At 37.3% G+C, this 21,366-nt stretch overlaps 1 protein-coding gene across 4 annotated transcripts in view; it reads left to right on the top strand.

The window, feature by feature from the left end:
- Nucleotides 1–16,748: 16,748 nt before the first annotated feature.
- The window catches only part of LOC105277421 (protein timeless homolog), a 95,855-nt gene continuing 91,237 nt past the window's right edge, over nt 16,749–21,366 (top strand). For 2 of the 4 annotated variants that reach the window (XM_020031046.2, XM_011335774.3), the window contains exons 1-9: nt 16,753–17,152; nt 17,474–17,635; nt 17,726–17,879; nt 17,980–18,160; nt 18,265–18,396; nt 18,508–18,603; nt 18,795–18,958; nt 20,618–20,735; nt 20,870–21,132. In XM_020031046.2, the coding sequence (XP_019886605.2) occupies nt 17,542–17,635; nt 17,726–17,879; nt 17,980–18,160; nt 18,265–18,396; nt 18,508–18,603; nt 18,795–18,958; nt 20,618–20,735; nt 20,870–21,132 (1,202 nt within the window). In that variant the 5' untranslated portion in view covers nt 16,753–17,152; nt 17,474–17,541. Of the gene's footprint in view, nt 17,153–17,473; nt 17,636–17,725; nt 17,880–17,979; nt 18,161–18,264; nt 18,397–18,507; nt 18,604–18,794; nt 18,959–20,617; nt 20,736–20,869; nt 21,133–21,366 lie in introns of all 4 variants that reach the window. The other 2 variants (XM_020031047.2, XM_011335775.3) reach the window with 2 other exon arrangements.

Raw genomic sequence — 21,366 nt, 5'->3', positions numbered from 1 at the left:
TCCCCCGGGCTACTATAGAGCGTCCGCAATCTGCAGCGCGTTTTACATGCGCTATTCCCATGCGTGTGCACAAGATTAACACATACATATGTGAGCGTAAGTGTCGCAACAGTATCTCTCAACTGATCATTTATTGATTTGTCACGAGCGAATCGAGACAATGTTAACAATAATGTCTATGATTAAACGTGATAAGCTAATTACCAATTTCATTACGCTCTGTCGAAACGATCTCGTAGATGTTCGACGGTTTCTCCAAGTATTTTCCAAGTGTAACTAATATTCTCCAAGTGCTAATGCAATTGTAATAGCTTTTACGTATCCGCATGAGATGTGTGATTTCAAGTGCGACGAGCATGAACTCGTGTGTATAATTACAAACATATCAGTCAGGTATTTTACACCTCTCATTTTACGTAATATTAACTTTCGGATTTTAATTCGGAATGCGCTTTGATTGAAACATGATCTGACGGACATTGTACTTAACTGGCTCTCGGAGTGATCCGGATCACATGAATCAGACAATGCTATTACGTGGATCGTTAACTTCAAGTGCTGAATATTTCCCTCGTATGTCGCACAGAGGAATCGTTATGTCGACATTATTGATTATTGATTATACGAAAAACATTCGTTTGTATTAATGGTTTAAATATCATAAAATTTAAAGATTTAGGAAAAGCTCATAGTGCATCCTTATTAAACAATAAACGATGAATAATTAATTCTTAACTATAATTTCTTTCAAATATATTAATTTCTTTTAAACGCTATCTTCTTAAAATGTCACATCTTATCGCTGTAACGTCAATCATCGTCTCTTCAGATTTCCAACACGTTAAAGAAAAAACAAAGAAACATATACCATATACATTACAAATACATGATTGTTAAAAAATAAGAAGCTGTGCGAGCCACTCAAAATTAAAAGAGCTGATTCTTGTAGATTTCTTGTAAATACGATCATCGATTAAGTATCCCAAAGTGCATAATTGGAGGAGTTGAGGATTCCTGCAATAAAGGGACGACGGTAACGTTACGCGTACACGCACGCCTACCGAGCGGTCGTATTCTCGATCATATCTCACCCATACAATGGTCGCACTGGGCAGTCCCTACTAATTAACAGTCGCTATTAGCCGACCTGGTCAATTATACCTGAATTATTCTGACGATGATGCCGCGTCGATGATGGCTGTACCCAGCCACTGATCACGCATGTATGTACGTATAGCATGACAAATCGCCACGTCCCAACATTTGTCGTATGATGATGTCTCCGAGCCTACCTGCAGTTAATGGACAGACGGACGTGCGTCCTCGATTTTGTACCACGTAACGTGTTGATTTTGGCACAGGGCGTACTGAGAAGCGTAGCGAGTTAATAATGATAGCACGATTTGGTAGCGAAGTAGGTTTGCCGCGCATATTATCATAATGCTCGACGAACGAAATGCGATACGTGAACGAGAAATTCGAATCAAGTGTACCAAACTAAAGGAGTTTTCGGTTTCCCTGTTTATTTATGAATCGATATCCCAGTTTATGAGATTTGGTTAGTAAATTATATAAATCGGAGTGTTAATAGAATACATTATCGAAAATTCAAGAAGAGAAAACGATTACAAATGTTAAAATATGCTTAAGCATACAACGATTTAATATTTAAATTTAATGTTAACTTTAATATTAATATTTTGATTTCATATGCAAGCCGTACTAAAAATACCGAAGTTACATAATAATGCTGATGACAGTGAAACCTATCTTTAGAATTATTATATGATCAGAATAAATATGATACGCTCGATGATATATAGATGAGGAATCTGCAAAATGTGAGGCATGTCAGAGAAATCCGCTGTACGTGCTTTTCAGCAAGCAGTGAATTTTGGTAAGTGATAAGTATAGGTGTTGATAATGGCATAAATAGTGATAGTCACGTAAAACTGTTATACGATATACTATCCAGCAGTCTGGGATTAAAATTTATCAGAACAATACGTTTTTCTCGTCATTCAACCATTCAACGCGATTGTAAAGTGTGTCAAGTTCCGAAATCTATGCGGTTCAGTTTAAATACGGATTCGTATTTAATGGAAAAACTTTTATTGGAACGGCTATTGATTTTTATTCACCGTCCACGATCGTTCGTCTATATGAAGAAAAGAATTTTCTCGGATAAATGTTACATGTTAGATGACAGACCGATTGAGAGAAATATCCACGCGGACAAATATGATTAAAGATTAATCCGTGCGATGAGCTGCTCGAGAGGGTAGCGAAAGATATTTATCTTAGCACGGTCTCCCCCTTATCGTAACTTTGACCTCTCGAGATCAACTCGTTGGTGCACGTTATCAGAGGCGCGATACAAGCTCGTGGAGACCAGGAGATAAGAGTGAAAGTACCTTCGGGATTTTCTCCTCGAGTTTCAAAGAACTTGGCTCGACCGAGCTGATCTTGTCTTTGATTTGGTGATTTCTGTGAAGTGTTTTTATGACTTTTATCGTGATAGAGCTGGGTTTACGAGTGCAATTACTTTCCATAATTAGCATCGTTTGATGTAGTACGATTTAGATGCACATTTTTCTTCACAAATTTGGTGAATTACACAGAAAATATTATTAGCGACTACGAGGTCAAAACATTAATCTGAATATTTTTATAAATTTATACTACATAATATATAACCATTATAACTCTTCTCGCCTACAGCATAACAATAATTACGATAATAATTCGAAATTTATGATATACAACCAAGCTGATTCCACGAGTTCGTTAATAAATAACTAACTAATTGTTGTGGTTGCACTAAAATGATTTATATTTTATGATCGTTTTCACAGAAATCACCAAAATGTTAATATTAACATTAAATTTTTTACCTCGATGTATATTGAAAGTGCATCTTGTGAACATCCAACAACGTAATGTCTACTGACATATCATAGCAACAAGACGTAATATTTTTAGAGAATTATTATTATTACGTCCCATTATTACATTTGTCGGTTGTTCGTTTATATAAGGTATGTACAATACAACGCGCGACCCCCCGCGCGCGCGCGTGAAGATATGTGACGTAAGCGCGAGACACGGTTGCAGGAAAGCGAATGCAGAGAGATGGATAGGAGAATGGATACATAGTAAAAGGGACGGCAGGTGTATTACCAATACCATGAAAGCTACGGTAGACGTCAGAGAAGCTTTTCCGCGCGCCTGTATTATCCTTTACTCGAAAAGGAATCCCGTGACTGAAAGCCCTAAATATCAGGTCGCACAAATTGCATTCAGTGTTCGATGGGATTTAGCGCGACGCGCGCAGAGTATTCAGCAGGGCTCGGAGCGAGTATGACTCCTTGCACAAGTAAGGTAACACGAGAAAGTATATCTATGTATTCCACGCGCTGCAGTTTGTTGGATACCGACAGAATTTTGTTTCGAGTCCCAGAGTCGCATTGAGAATTTTGATTCAAATTCCACTAAGATATTCCATGCTTTTCAGCGGATACGTATGTAAGGTAGCCGAGCGGATTGAGACAGCAGAAGTAACTTTTCCGTAAAATTCGCATATATTTTAAGAATGCATTTTGGAAGAATTGCCTTTCATAAATAAGAAAGAGAGGAAAATAGTTGTTCTATTTACGCGATACGATATTTCGTGGCATCAGCAAATATTGCTGTCGATGCACTGCGTACCTTTTTGTATGTAAACAAAAAAATGATTTATCTTTAAATACAGAAGAGTAAATACTAAGGATGATATTTTACTGTCTTCATTAGTCGTATTGTACATCAATGTCTTTTTCTACATTGCATTCTACACTAAATTCATTATGTTTCAAAATTTTTTCAATAGTGAAGATTTGAGAAAACATAAAGAAATGTGATTTGGACTCGCGAAATCTTGTGAGTAATTGTCAATTTCAAGATGTATAATTGTCAGTAGGTTTCTTTGAAAATCAATGCGACATTTACAGACTACGCATACATTACCATTTTGCTACGAGCATTGAAATTAAGCACCCACTAATGAATCCTTCGGAGTTCATCGTGGTTTGTCGTAGTCGATCTACGAATTAGATCGCCCGGAACCTCCCGCATCTAATACCGTTTCGATCAATCTCTGTTATCGATCGCACTTCGCTCTCCGTACATCCCTTGTCGATTGCATTTCACACACATTTGCGACGTAATGGTCTCTTTTTAACGGCATTTAACGGATACGTATCGATACGGAGTTTAAGAAGTATGTAGGACGGAACGAAGTTTCATCGTTGCACTCCATTAAACTTTATTTTACTACTTTACTTGCGACTTGCGAAAAAAAACCCGTGAATGAAAAATCGCAGCATTTTCAAATCGCAAAATTTATCAACGCGAACATGATAATTATCAAACGCGTGAAGCTTTTGTATTCGATTGCTTTACAATAGGATGGTGAAGCTTATTTTCGCATGCTGTACGAGGAACACTTCGTAACATGTTGAATCTTCTTTAATTAAATACGTAAGCAAAATAATAACTACATATGCGAAATTCTTATGTTCAATTATTTCGTGATGTGTTTTTTGCAATAACTTTTACGAATTGAACGAAATTTATAAGAGGTTTTTACGTCGCCAATGTTTTATACTTTTGTGTGTCCTTTTTGTAATTAAATCTTTATATCTTCCGTTTGCTAAAAATAATTTATCGAGTAACTAGTTTACATATATAAATTAATACCTGAAATAGATTTGAATTGAATTTTCACGTCGAATTCGAATGCAGGCAGCATCATTGCGTGGAATTTCGAAGCCCGCTTTACTATCATTGAATCATTCGATTCCCGTCAATCGCATATTGAATCAGTGTCCATCACTTGGGTGCATTTAGCGCACGTAACCGTTAATAGTCTTGGTACGTGAACGGAACGATAAGGACGTCATGTCAACGCGTGCCGCAATTTCACTCTACTTGTCATTATCAAATTACTTTATATCTCAATAATAAAATCTTCGTAAAATTTATTTGAAAAAATTAAAATTGATAGGCAGCCAGAGCAATAATTAAATGCATTAAACAAAAGTAGAAAAAATTGAATATTTTTTAAATAATGGCTTTAATTAGCTGCGATTTCAGACCATAAAGGAAAATGAAAGCGACAATTTTTTCAACAATTAATTAAATTTCTTTCATAAAATTATTTTGTGCAGCTAAACGACGTGTGAAATGTCTCCTTCCGTATCCGTACTGAATTCCGTAGAGCTATAATAATCGCGGTGTGCCGTTGAGCATGCTGTTATGAAATATTTCGACCGGTAACGATTAATCGTGGCTTCACGTCGCTCGTGCAGAAATAACCGTCTTATAACCGCAAAATAATTTATTGCGCTCACTCACTGCTCGTTAATTTATTTCGCGTGATGGCAGAGAAAGCGCATCCTCCAGACTTCCATTGCATTATACTCGTATCAGCGCGTTATAATTTCCGCAGTGAAAAGATGCTGGTAATTACTTTTACGAACAATAACGAATTGAAGCTTCTTCAACACAACAATGATCTAACGTATTTTCGTCAGAATTTTTGAGAAAATCAATTTTGATACAGAGGAAATTGGTTTTCGAGGTCATACATAAATCGAATTAATATTATTAATAGTAAGGATCATAAATAAAATATTCTCTCATCCGTGAAATTAACGTTCGCGACTTCTTGAAATATTGGATTTGGTTAAGGTTATGCTAAATTTTGCAACCTACGTTTGCAGTAGATATAATTGTTTGATCGCAAATGTTGCGTGGGAAATTACATAGTAGTGTAATTTCCAAGTTTAATCCAATATCTTTGATATAATCAACGTTATCGATCTTGGTAACGGTATATTAAGTAAACAAATAGCCGATAGCACAGTTATCGGCATATAGTATAAACGATGCATAATGCATGTTCATCGCAATTAACGAACCTTGTTTTAACATGACGGCTCTTTCGTTATCGCATTTCTTCGGAACGAGAAAACGTATTCACGTAAGAAACAGCGGTAATAAGGCAGAAGGATGAGCATTAACACGTCATGAGAATATCGCGAAAATGCGAGGAAATACGTTTACTTAAGTGAATTACATTTTATTTTTACGTAGACGGAACTGTTCCGGAATTGCAACAACATGTAAACAACTGCTTAACGAGGGATTTTATTATACGCGAACGTAGTGGTGTCGACGTAAAAGTTCCTCACAGTTTGTAACGTTCATCGCTACCGGAATAGTACGCAGCTTGGTAGAATGCATTCTACCAAGTAAAATATGGTTTCCATCACTTGGATGCGGTTGCCAACAAACGAGACGCAATTGAAGATCTCAGAAAGAATTAGGAAAAAACTGTAATGTATTTATATTTCATCTCGTCTCTAATTTTACCGGTCGCAATTTTTCCCAGAAGATGTTTCCGAGAGTGCGAAACTGCGGATAATCGCGCAAGAATTTTCCATTACTTTATTTGTGAACCTCTTCCACGAGCATTTGACGAAAGACGTGAAGTTTGCGCGTAGCAGAGTTAAAACGCGTTATCCGAAGGTTACGGAATTGTAATTTTAAACGACGATTTTCTTCCGGCGATATTATGGCTTTCTATTATAATGAAATCTCTACTAAAACATGGATTTCCGCTTTACCGTGACGTTTACCGTGGTCGATACTATTGTAATGCGGATCTACTATACCGAGTTCAACAGCTACCGTTATTGTAATACCTTGTATGCTACCATCCTCTTTCCCAGTTCCCCTACCCTCTTCTCTCTAGAGTATTAGACATTGTCTGGGTGGTCTTACACGTTCAAGTCTGATACCAACGACATACCTTGTGAAAGTAGATTATACTTACACACCCGAAGGAGCATACAAGTTTCGCAAACTTTAACCGACCACGATTATAAATTGTCGTCCTGCTCCTCCGGCCGGTAATATTCTATAGAAAAAATGTTATCGAGCCTTGAGATTCTAATTATTTATGTGCCCCGCATTATTTAATAAGATGGTGACGATTGCAATTGCTTCTATCTTTTCTCTTTAAGAATTATTTTATTGCAATCCGAATGTCCGCCAATGTAGCGTAATTTGTATAAAAGTATATTTTCACTTTGTATAAAAGTATATTTTCTCTGTAAAGTATTTAAAAATATTATATCGTCAATTTGCCAGAGGCAATTACTACTAATGACAAATTATTTAATTTAATTTAAAAATCTGCTTATCTCGTATATTTTTTCTATTAGTAGTCGCAAGCTGTCATAACAATTAGTTTGTAAAAAGAAATTAATATTAATATAAATTAATTATATTAATATTAATAGAAATTAATATAAATCGACAGTTTCGATTTATATAGAATTGTCTTCGGCAAAATTAAAATTGTGAATTCATAGCAATTTATAGATTTTTATAACAATCTAGAATTTCTAGGAATCTTAATGTATGAATCATAATTCTTTCTTTCAGTATAAATAGGCTGCAAATTATTCTGTTGTCAATTCAGTTTCTGATATCAGTTCAGTTCTGATATCAGTTCTTATATCTAGCAATCTTTTGATCGCTACTTTAACAATCAACAAACATGAAACTGATTATATTCTTGTTTGGACTCATCGCTATTCTGGCTGTTGGTATCGTTGAAGCTACCGCTGCCCCTGAAGCTGAGCCTAAGGCGGAGTTTATGCTCTTCTCGCACCCAGTATAATCTCATTTTGAAAAAGTCCATAAACAGGTAAGAGATATACATATATAAAATATGGATAAATTATACTAGCATTATCATAAGACCTTTTAGTTACTTCAAACTTTATTAAAGTAAGTTTTATTGAATGGAGTAATAATAAAGATCTTAAAAGAATTTTCATTAAAACTCATAAGCTATATATAACTATATTTTAATATTTGGTATATCATTAAATATATCAAATATTGTATATTGAAGTAATTTTACTTTACTTTGAAAACTTTTACATTAAAAGGATTTATTTTGAAGAAAGAAAGAGAGAAAGGGAGAGAAAATATAAGTTCATAAAAGATCATATAAAGATCGTAAGTTTAAAGCAATTAAATGTTTTTAGACCTGTTATGAAATATTTTTCACACATAATAATGTATTAAATGTAATAAGTTTCGTACAAATACTTTGAATTTGTATTTATGCGATACGATATTATGCGATACGATACGATTTGTTTTTTTTTTAAGTTTTAGATACATTTTTCTCATTCTTGTCTTCTTTCAATTCTTTAGAAATTTACCAAGAAGACATGCAACAAAATGGCGACGATACAGCTTAAATGACGAAGATACTCCACCGATTTTACAATTTTGTGAAAATAGAAGAAAATATCCCCTTCTACATGTAAATTCTGTCTTCTACATGTAACTTCTGTCTTTTGTATAAATTTCTTGTTTGAAAAATATACATGTGCATAAATTAAAATCGCTAGTTCAATTTCCTTCCATCCACAACACCCTACTTAACGAAATTATTCAGAAGTAATATTTTTTATTACATAAAGATTATACGCAGTCGTATTGATTTATTCTCTCATACATCTTTCGTGAAGATGCCAAATGTTCAATGCAGATAGCATAATATCGTGGAGCTGGATAATACAGAGATTGTAATGCGAAAGTGGATTATGGTACGCCGCTCCTAAAAGTTCAATAAGCCATAATCATGAATTATCGTCCTTTCGGAAGTGGAGCGCGAGCTTGGCTGAGCGCGAAAAGGTGGGTACATCCTACGAATTACGTCTGCCTGAGTGAGACCATCAAAGGAATACAATTTATAATCACGGCACGACACCGGGTAATCGTCACGCTTCATTTAACGATTATAAAGCACCTCTAAGAATCCTTTTATCGTCTTCGATACAAGAACATCTCGGTCTTAGAAAGTTTTCTTTTCAAAGAGCGACGATTTTTCCAGCTAATCTTACGTAGGTAAGAACGTAATGGATAAATCGGTCGCTGATGCGACAGAGTATTACAGATGGATATTTTACAAGTCTCTGATGATGATACATTACAATTTTAAATTGCGAGATAAAGAAGATTATGACTACGTTACATTATAAATTAAGCTGATTTACATATTCCGTTCTCAGTTATCAGTTTACAAGACTCGTGATGCGAGTCATCGATGAAAAGGTATCCGGGATATTGCACTCGAATCTATTCGGATTATTTCAATAATACGATTATTTGAATGTTTGCAGCACTAATTTGTAACTCGGTGAGAAGCTCGGCGCGCGAGGCACGCGGAAGCGATGCCAATATTACTTCTCCCCTCGTCTTTTACTCGTGGTATCGATATTGGCAGTATCGGATAGGCCGTCTCTTTTTCCCTTTCCGCCGAAAGAAATTCAATTCGTGGTGAAAGATGTACGGTGAGTGCATAAAAGCATGCCGCGGTGTCGGTGCAGACTCCGGCAGGCTCGCTGTTTAACGAAACGCTCGCGTTCCAGGCAACGAGAGCTCACGCATCGTTGAGCCGGATCAAAAGACGCCTTAATGCAATTACATAGCGTTTGCACGCTATCATAATATTTGCGAACCATCGTTGCCGCGTTCCGTTCGGTTTTCGGTCTTGCGAGGTGCACGAAGCGTCACCCGCGAGCTGGGGAGAGATCGCAGGGAGAGATTCTCCGTGTAAGAAGTGACGGCAAAGTCGTTCGACGCGGCGCGGCGCGTCGTGACGCTCGACGCCAACCTCTCGACAAGAACGTTCCGCAAAGACAGAATTCGAGGGAATCCGGGCATAGCTACGTCGTCAATAGGGGAAACCACCCGTTGCTCTCCCGTGCTTTGGCGCTCTCGTGCCAAATTAGCTTTCAGACCGGGCAATTAACATCACGCCAGGCATGATGCCTGACAGACGAGAACTGAGATTTATCGAGCGAGGTATATATTTCATGATCTCTTTCTGACGTGCGCAACGTAATGAGATTGTTTCGCGACGTTGTGCGATGCTATAATTATTTTCTCGCGTGAATATTTCAGTTGAGTCCAGAATAACGATAACTATAACTAACTAAATGATAATTCCGCGTCGTTTTGTTAAAAACAGACTCAGGGAAATGGCAGCAGAATTAATCTTTTACAGGTAGATATAGATTTTTCTCTAGCAAAACCTTGTGAGCAGGGCGGATGTGAATATTTAACAATATAATTCGCTTTGTCAAATATAAATTTACCAGTACATACGGCATAATTGAAAATCGTGAAATCGAAAGCGGTGAACAAGCGAATGGCTAATTCAATGGGGTAAGAACCCCTTTACCGTCATCCATGCGTGATATTTGTTTATCGTGTTTTGCTTCCGTCTGGGTTGCATCTGTTTTCACTCCGATATGAGCAAGCACGGGGGAGGATTGGAAAATTTGTGCAGGGTGCACCGCTACCCTCAAAGCGCCCTCGATGACGGATCGCCGGGAACATTAAAAGGTTTTATCCAGCATGCGGCTGTCTTCTGTTAATTACGTGCTTGAAAATTTTCGATTGGGATTGCACATTGTAAAGATCATAAACAAATATACATATGCGTGTACTTAAATATTATACTTGAAGCCTGTATTTGCACTACATGATCTGGAAATTTGCTTATTTTGATAATAGGATTATTCTCAAAATTAATTATTGTAATAATAAATTGAAAAGCGATAATATGATATATAATTTTATTTCACATATTACTGTGTCAATTTTGATCAATGGACACATAGTATTTATCGACTTCAAATGTTAAATTATTGCCAATGGATGATGGGATCATGTTTAGATCACAAATATGAATACGGAAATACTCCCTCTCTGTCATAATTATTCAGTATTGAATATTTAAATAACGAACAATAGCCATCAAGTTTAAGTTATAGTATCGAGTATACGAAACTACGCGCGTCCACACACACGGTCGATTTAATTGTACTCTAATGATTGAAGTCTTAATGAACCAGAAACCGCAGCCGCTCGCACGCGTAATATATTCGTCTTTCTTTGCAACTGCTCGCGAGAGAACTCGAGTTTCGAACGTAGCCGCGCGTTTGATGACGTTTGAATGCAAGTTTAATGTAGAATTCGCTAAGAGAGCGAGCGCCGGTCATTCAGGCGGTTGCAAGCCATTGAAAATCAGTCACCTCATTCAGTCGGGAACATCGTGACGAAACTCGAGGAAAATCAATAGAGGGAGAGCTCAGCTCTCCGACGAAACACAACGCCGGGGCCGCGCGATGCAGACTGCGGCGGTATATCGTCCGATATATAGGTGAAACATAAATAAAAATCGCTCCCGATGTAACGTTCCTACGGCAGCTCGGGGAGACGCGCAGTTTTTAATAAGCGTAAGCGCTACGAAAGAGAGTGGTCATGGAGATTTGTCTGTCACGTGATCCTGCATGAAAATTAAAACGTACGGCTTTGTGGCCGGCCGCCCCGTGTGCCGACACACGGACTAAATCGAACATCGAACCTGTAAGGAAAAATCGATAGCCTTTGCGTCGCGTCGCTTGACAATTCTTCTCCCTCTCTCTCTCTCTCTCCCTCCCCCCCCTCTCTCGCTTTTCTCTCTCTTTTGACAATGCACTAATGATATAAATGATAATGATATAAATTAAAACCAAAAGAGTTAAAACCGTAATAAAAAGCACTGAAGCGCAGGACCATATAGTAGGGATGCACGAGATTCGCAGCCGTCAAACAACAGAGATAGTAGAATAAAAAATCAATAAAAAATTCATATACCTATATGCCATGATGTGGGTTTATTGCCGAGCATACTGTTTTAATTAGGGGTGTAGCAACTGCCTTCTAATCATGTTCTCTGAAAGACTCTCACGCAGAGATTATGGCGTTTATCGTCTATACAGGGTGAGGCACCTAAAACAGGCCACCTGAATATCTCGGCTGTTATTAGTGATAGAAAAAAATCTGTCAGACCAAACTTGCATGGTTTCGAGGGACACATAATTTGTTCTAAATCGTTTTTTATTAGGTGGACGCGTAGAAGTCATATGAAGGTAATCGTTTTTTTAAATGGTATGATAAGTTTTTTTACGTACCATCTAGTAGAGCGTTTGAAGATGCGCACATTGATCTACGGGTCAAAATCATTCAAGGTCACTAAACGCCAACTGCAAGGGAAAATAATTTACTTTATATTGCCTAGAGTTCTCTGCTATTAAAAATACTGTAAACTCAGAAATGAAAAAGTTCTACCCCTTAGAAATTTTTTCTTTTTCCGCGAAGTTCTGAGTTGTTGTTATCATTATTTTTTATATTGCCTAGAGTTCTCTGCTATTGAAAATACCGTAAACTCAGAAATGAAAAAGTTCTCGAGTTTAAAATTTTTTTCTTCTCAGAGGAGTTCTGAGTTGATGATATCATTATTTTTTATATTGTCTAGAGTTCTCTGCTATTGAAAATACCGTAAATTCAGAAATGAAAAAGTTCTAGCACTTAGAAATTTTAGCCTTCAGTGGCCTTGAATGATTTTGACCCGTAAATCAATGTGCGCATCTTCAAACGCTCTACTAGATGGTACGTAAAAAAACATATCATACCATTTAAAAAAACGAAGTTGACCTTCATATGACCTCTACGCGTCCACATAATAAAAAATTATTTAGAACAAATTATGTGTCCCTTGAAACCATGCAAGTTTGGTCTGACACATTTTTTTCTATCACCAATAACAGCCGAGATATTCAGGTGGCGTGTTTTAGGTGCCTCACCCTGTATAGCAGATCGTTCTATGCCTAACGAACGAAAATGATTATTGATGAACGATTCTTCCGCTTCGCATAAAGTAGAAAAATCAGTTAATCGGAAGTTTAATTTCTATCACTTAATCCTTTTGCCCGCCGCGATTTGATTCGTATACGTGACCGCTTTTAAGCCGATTCCGCAGGGATAAATCCCTTTGATTAAAAATCTCATTAGCTATTGGAAACGTTAATTGAAAGTGCCATTAGTGTGGTATAAGTATCGGACAGCGCTAAATCGAGTGACAGGCAAATAAACTTCGCCGTATTACTCAGTAAGCACAATTCTAAGCACTATTCATCAATTGTGGCACATCCTGAATTGCTAATGTTGCTATTTTGCTTAAAAATCATGTTGTACGCGGTAATGTAATATGTAATCAAAGAGATGATAATACATTTCAATGAAATGTATCTAATTTAATTAGACAAGGTTATAAAAAGCATTTTACGAGCGTTTCGACGACATTTCTATTCGGATCCAGCGATAAATATGTAATATTTTAAATGAAGAAATTATGTTGAAATGCGTTGCTGTTAGTTTTCCGCGGAGTCACCTCGTATCAAGAGATGTTTTAAAGATTCCGCTATAAGAAACTCTCGAGTTTGCGTTCGAGAAAATCGCGAAGGGTATCTGAGATTGTAATTTATAGCGCGAAACGCAATCGCTTTATTTCGACTCGACTAAATTTGCCGCTCCCAACTCGCTTCGCCCGCTCGACAGTTATGTTTACGCGCGGCGGAACTTACAAAACTTAACTGAATTAACTAGTTAACAAGTAGATTATGCACACGACATTTAGCTGCCAACTTTGCGAACCAGACGGACTTACAATTTTCCCTATCAAAGTACGAAGAACCCGAGGAATTTGCCGTAAATTGGAAGCAAAGCTACATCCTGCATTTGTGCTCGTATAAGGAATACAAGGCTATTTAATTAATTTCTTATCATTATTAATTTTTTATCGTCAGTATGCTATAATTACATTTGTATTATGCAAGAAATTATATGTTTTATCGTAAACTACATGTTAACGTTAACGTATACACGCTATGATGTTTTCTTATCCGAAAAAGACTGCACATGTGCTGCATATTATGTTTCATTTAAAATTGCATTCTGATACCATTCGTCAAAAAGAATGCTTTTTACTTGGAAAACACTATTTGAAATATAAATATCACAAACAAATAATAGTGAAAATATCGGAAAAGAATAAAATTCCTACTCAATAAAAGATATTTCCGTTTCGTGTTAACCGACATGTATGTACTCCACACACGTACACGATCGAGAAAAATGTAATTTATTTTGCGTATTCATTTAATTACTATGTCCACATACGATGTTTTATAGCATAGGCAATAGTATAAATCACCAATTTCGCAATTGGCAGCACCGACCCGCGACGAATTACTGATACATGGAAAAGTCTATAAAAAAAATTCCTGCCTTTGTGATACAGTATTTTTGCGTAATGTATTTTCCACGAAAAATTGACAATATTTTTATGAAAAAAATATTCGTAAAAGCAGATTTTAATGACGGCTATTTATAGACAATTATTAAAGAGATAAAAGAGATTTTAATTGAATTTTATTTTCTTCACACTGGTTATTCGTCCATTGTCAATGTTATATGTTGTATTATATTTTAATAGCTGAATCATGTGAATTTGTACAACTACATTGCTATTATTTGAAGAGTTGTAGCGCGCAGTAACACGATAAAAATTAATATAAAATTTTTCATCCATTTGCTAATTTTGTTTATTATTGTTGAAAATTGTTGGTGTATATATATCATAATATATATTACGCGTACGTTATATGAAAAATAACTCACTCACAAATTCTGATTCACAAATGTACAATAAATCCACATGCCATATTATAAAACATTTTAATTAAAAATAAAAAAGACATGTTTTTATAATGACAACTTTTTTCGATCGATTGGTATTATTTTAACAAGTAATAAATTCAGATCGTATACATTCGCGATATTTACAATACTGATATATTGTTTCTTTAATGCAAAATCATTTGAATTCAAAATGAAAAAGCGATTGTTTACAAGTGTTATACGAAAGCAATGTTCCGACAAACAACGAATGACTTGTTTTTGTGTTTCATTCATATAACGTACATCACTGCTGTCGCATTGCTGTTGATCATTAGCATATCACATGCGATTTGTCCGTCGGTGCATACGTAATTTTCGTGATAAATAAATACATCTGACTCGAAATTTTTGGATTTACCGATCATAATATAACTTTATCAAATCCAACATTTCGGTTTATACGGTGAACCGCAAAACACGTCGATTATTCCCGATTATCAGACATAAAAAATTTGATTATACATTCCATAGATTATATTGTATTCATTCTTTTTTATATCAATATACCGATTTTTATTTCCAGCGGATTAAAACCGAACTCAACATTGCTTAATCCGCGATTTCATTAATTTTATAACGTGCACGTATTTGTACAGACATATATCTATGCATGCAAAATTATAAACTGCAAGCAGCAATTAAACAAACAGGCTGCCACGGCAGTGTCTACTTTCTCGTGCGTATCGTATACGCGCAATCACATGGGACAGTATCGGTTGTCGAGTGCGAATGTTTCGTATAATAATACATACGAGTTCCTCGTATTAGCTCTGTTTTATCAGATACTCGAGAGATGCAGAGTAAATATTTTTCTACACTGGACATTCAGCGAACGAGAACGGGGTGCGGGACGAAAAGTAAAAAAGCTCGAAATCGTGCCCGTGATGTGGAGTCGCGTGCGCGCGCATCGACTCGAAAAGGGCAACCGACTGCATTCGGGCAATTTTCCGGACGCGTTCGCGGCGCAAAAACGTGGAGCACGTCACGCACACAAAGGGCGCCGAGTGTATAAAGCGCGTCGTCACAGAACGACCGTTGACGAAATAAGCGGACAGGTGCGGATGACTGACTGGCCGATAACCCGATGACCCGGATACCTTCGATGATATTGATTGGCCATCGACTGCGGCCGCAACCGTCAAACGCGTCGTCACCTCGCATCTTGCCCCCATTTCTGACCCCGTCATCCATCCGGGACGACCCTCCCGCGTATTTCGTCCGATTCCGTATTGCCGTATTGTTCTCCAACTTGTGGCCCAACTTACCCCGGCTCGTTATCCCGCGCGCGCGCGAGTTGCTCCTCTGCCTGTCGATGTCCCTGTCCCCTCCTGCACCCGGCCGCGTCACCAAATTGGATTTACGGCTTTATTTTCTTCCTTTGTGGGCGATGTCTATCAGCGGATTGCCTGCCGGAAATGCTGCTCCATATTACGGCGAAATAATGGAGTCCGGATTGGATTCTCTCGCGTCGCGTGCGGCGAATCGGGGCGTTTGAGGATCGCACGACCCGCGATCGACTCGCGATCTTGTAATGCATACACGTACATGGATTAGATATCGTGACGTTCGTAATGATCAGTACGTTTACACGGCAACGTTAATCGGGTTTAATAAGATCCGTAGTTATAAGGCTGGCCAATTACGGTCATTCCATTCTTCAGAGGAATAGTTGTGATTGGCCAGCTTTACAACTACGGATGTTATTAAACCCAATTAACATTGTCATGTAAACGTATTCAATGTTACCTTGTTGCACACGTAGGAATGTTACTTCGCTGTGCAATCGCTCGCCGGTGTTGTTGCGCGCAACGAATGTCCGCCATTTTGCCATGCATTTTTGCAATTGATCTATCTACGGCGCATCGCGCGATCACGCGCGTCGCTTTTTACGCTTTTTCCTACGGTTTTATTTGTTCTCGTTCCCTCCCTTCAATCACGCGTCGCGTTTGTTTCATTCTGGACACGCGAAGCGCAAGAAGCGACGGAAATAGCCGCGTTAAATAATGAAATGAACGATAATTTACGTGATAACGCTGTCGGGATGTTCAAATAGGCTCGGCCGCGACCGGCTCGGTTGAACCGAAGCGGAAGCTGCCGAACGCGCCCGACCAATCGCGAGACGGTAGCTTCGATTCCCGCGCTTTTCTCGCGTCACCTGTTGCGTTTGACAGTCTGTACGCGTGCGATCGTTTCGTTCATTTGGAAAAACACGCGAGCGGTCAGTGACAAGTTGACCACGATTTGTTACACGTTGCTCGCATAAGTGCCTCAAGCGAGAGCGTGTCTCGCGTTAAATGTGTATTCCCCGCGCGCGTGTCTACTGTCGTGTTCCCCGCGTGACATAACCTCGAAGTTTATGAATGCGTGACAGTTCCCGTTGCATCGCAGTAAAGCGAAACTGATCTGTGACGCAGCGGCATTCTGGCGTTATTTTTATTGTTAAGCTGCGTTTTCGGTAAGTAAAATCTTTCGGTGTTTTACGAATTAAACAAATCAAGAAATTGTGTCGTAAATATCAGGAATTTGGCTGATAATCGGCAGTGTCTGTCAACCGGTATTATTCTTTGAGGCTATCTTTGATAATACACATGACAATATTTGCATTAGTTTTCAATTCTGTGAAAGGAAATTTATATAAGAGAATTTATATAACAGAATTTATATAAGGGAACGTCAAACTAAAAAAGCTATTGGTCTATTGGATTTGATCATTATTAATAGTGCGCTACTGCATGAATTATGCACATCATTACTTATAGCAATAATTGTTTTGCAGAAAGATTATCAATAGTTTAGAGAATATACATTGCATGTTAAAGATTCTGTAGTGTAAATTACTGAGATATGGCAGATTATCTTACTGCTGAACTCACAGCCACTTGTGCTGTGCTTGGACGTTTTGATGGACACGACTACCATCTAGATAAAAATTGCTTAGGTAAAGACTTTTACTTTGCATGTGATTATATTAGAGATACTTGTTTCTAAGAACGAGTAATATCTGACAGTGTGATTAATCTGTTGGTAGACGTGATAAAAGATCTTATTAGGTATCTCAGGAGAGATGATGATTTGCACACTATCAGACGCTTTCTTGGTAGAACCAAAGTGCTTCAGACAGATCTTATAAAGATTCTTGTGCATCACGTTAACAATACTGAACTCTGGGACATTTTGTTACGGTGCGTATTAATGTCTACAAACGATTGTCTCTTCATGGTATAAATTTACTTTTGGTTCTTGGACATGTCACTAATACTTCATTTCCCTTTCCTTAAGCAGATTAGTTATCAATTTAACGAGTTCCGTATCCGTGATCTACAATGACCAAATACCAACTGAGAAGACAATGTATAGTTTGTACCAACAAATCATTTCACATTTACAAGAGTATAAAGTAGCGCTGACTGATAATAACGTCTGGCTCGCAGTTTCTGAACGTTTGGGAAAACTACTTAATATTGTGAGTGACATAATTCTGTAAATATATAGAATTTTGGAATACTATGTAGACATTTCAGTCAAATGATTTCTACAGAATAATGCATATACATGTACATTTTATAGGATAGTGCAGAGAGAGATGAGGAAAACGAGTTGACAATTGAAAGGATACTTGTTTTTATTAGAAATGTGTTGCAAGTGCCATCGAGTGACAATGATAAAAGAGTTAATAATGATGCCACTGTACATGATGAGGTGAATTGTTATTATCAGCAATAAGATAATTATTGCATTTTCCAATACGTGATCAGCATCAAACATAAATTATTATTTCGAGTAACATAGAATTTTTTCTTCTTCTTGTAGATATTGTTTGCATTTAATGCGTCAAATATAGTGGACACTCTAATATTCATGATCGGTAATAATAAGGAACAGCAATACCATATGCAGATCTTAGAGGTACAAGAAGAGCACGAATTATATTAATTATATTAATTCCTCTATCTCCTCGTATTTAAACGTGCGAAAATAATATTGATATTTTTAATAAATTGTTAATCATTTCATGAATTTATGTTAATTATTTATGAATTAATCAGTAATTTAATTAATTACTCCTAAATAACAGTATTATTTTTATATCTGAGTAGATTATATCTTTGATGCTACGTGAGCAAAATGCCAGCCAATTGGCTACAGCCGGATTGCAACGTAGCACTGCTGAAAAGGAAAACGATGAGGCTACACTTGTAACTCTGCGACAGAAGGAATTGCGCGAAAAGGTGGAGAAAATGAAGAAATATGCCGGATCCAGGTGAGTCCTTTTATATCAATCATGAATTAGGATTATTTAGGACTATTTAAAATTAAAGATATCTAATTTGCATTATGCAGTTGTGCAAATTACATGGAGGAAGCTTAAAAATGATTGTGCAAGATTAAGCTTTAAAATTACTTGTGCGAGATTTTGAAACGGTAATTGTATAGAATTCAAAGCAAGGTTTGTGAGCTACTCATTAAAGTAAATAGCATACCTATAAGTCATGCAAAATACTTTTTAGTTGCACATACGAAAGGATTCACGCAAACTCAATGGTTAAAACTGATTCAATGGCTCTTTAGATACGTGCTTAATTGGGGACTTATTCGGTATTCAGTGCACGGCAAACGCCGTACTAGTATCTACGCGCGCTTGATTCAGTTTTATTCATACGTTACCTGTATTATCTGTACTTTTTTATCGTGAAACGTGCACTCGTGCCCGTGGTATAGATGGCGACCGTGTAATTACCGCTTTAACGAGCGAGCATTGCTAAAAGTCCGCGATCGTAAAAATGGGATGAGCGAAAACCGTCGATTGCTGTTTGACGGATGCCCCTAAGGGGATTCGCGGTGGCGATGCGATACACGTATAATGAATATGACCTAGTTTTTAAGACAGGATCGCCTGAAGCATGAATAGGAGCTTTTATCCACTTGTTGGAGAGAAGCGAGCCATATTCTTGTAACGAGCGTCTTCCAGAAGCCCGTGAGTGCGCGCATCTCACGGCTCTGCGAAAGGCTTTTTACGACTTGAAAGAGACTGGAAGTGCGGAGAAAAGATCCGCCCGCCTTCCCCATGTTTCCTTTCTCGATCGATGGAAAGATAATTTGATCGGAAAACGATAAAGAGCAGCGTCTAGCTGTGTCACGAACACAGATTTCTTTTTGATAGTAACAGTAAACATAGTACCAAATTTGGATGACTGCGCCGTGTATGCATTCGTCTTGATAATGTCATAATCTTGCTTGAATATGCGTTTTTGAATTATTTTCCATTTATCATATTATATTTTTCATATTTCATTGATATTGGTTTATTATTTTTAGTACTTTCCAGATAGAAATAATTTTATTTGAGATTGTTGCTTAGAAAAATTATATGGTTTGTCTTATTTCTAAATAATTCAAGAATAAACGAGATCAGCTCTAATGTAAAATTATTTTTAATTAATTCATCCGCCGTAGTTTTATTCGTGATAATGCTCGACGATTTGACATACTTTCCTTGAAAAGTTAACTATCTATTTAAAAATATATTTGAAAGGGTGCGGTGGAATCAAGTAAGAAAAGTAGGAGAAAATGGATGAGATACGCGTCTTCGTCATTTAGGAAACTATCTGCCGGTGACAGCTGCCTTTTATCCCATTGATTGGATCTTCGGGAGTCATGAGTGAAATTGGATTTGAATGATCAGTTCCTTTTTTAGTACCGAGGGAACTCATTCTCGCTTCCCAATTTTTACGCCTATAGAAACTGGGGATAGAAGGGGCACAAAATCTTAAGACAAGAAATTCAATTTTTTCTTGAAATACACATGCGTACACACATATCATTCATCCAATATCTTTTCTATTATATTTTAAAATTAAATATATATTCATATTTTTTTAAGAAATATTTTTTGAAATTATTTTCTTATTCGATTAATTAGACACTCACGATTTGGCGGTACTTACGTTGTGCAAAATATGAAAGCCATTGGAGAAAATCAAATGATATGTCACAAACCGTATCAAGCAATTGAAGATCTGGAGTTCGGTTATAATAAGGTAAACTTTGCAAAACAATTAATAATAAAATAGACTCTCTTCTCTTTCCATTACGAAAGCGAGTCAGTATTTTCAATCTTCTCGAAAGAAATTCGGTGAACGAATCAATAGAGAGCATGTGTCTTTTGTAACAGAAAAGGGTGAAGCGACGCAAAGATAAAATGGGCCTGCAGGACGTCAAGCAAGACCGCACATCTACCATTAGCGTGCGACTCTTTCTAAAAGAATTTTGCGTAGAGTTTCTGAGTGGGGCTTACAATCCCGTGATGAAATTCGCTAGGTATTGCATCATCAATTGTGCTTACGGCGAAGCATCCGAGACGACTCCATATCTGTGGGCCCTGCGCTTCTTCATGGAGTTCAATCGCCATTACAACTTCCAACCGAAATACGTGAGGTAAATCTTCGCGTTTCAACTTTCTCACGGCGACGCGACCGCGCTGTCGCTGAATGCATACACATCTCAGCTAAAGAGGCAGAAAGCGAGACAGTTTCCGAACTCGTTTTACGCATCGTCGCTTTCTTTTAGACCTTGTCTAGAAAGAAAATCTTCCAGCGCGACCGCGTATACAGAATGAGCCATCTAACTTTACAGCGTGGAATAATTTTTGTAATTATTACGTACAAAAAA

The sequence above is a fragment of the Ooceraea biroi genome, chromosome 3, assembly GCF_003672135.1.
Source record: "Ooceraea biroi isolate clonal line C1 chromosome 3, Obir_v5.4, whole genome shotgun sequence".
NCBI lineage: Eukaryota > Metazoa > Arthropoda > Insecta > Hymenoptera > Formicidae > Ooceraea > Ooceraea biroi.
The sequence above is the reverse complement of the archived record's forward strand: the minus strand, read 5'-3'. Positions and strand labels throughout refer to the sequence as shown.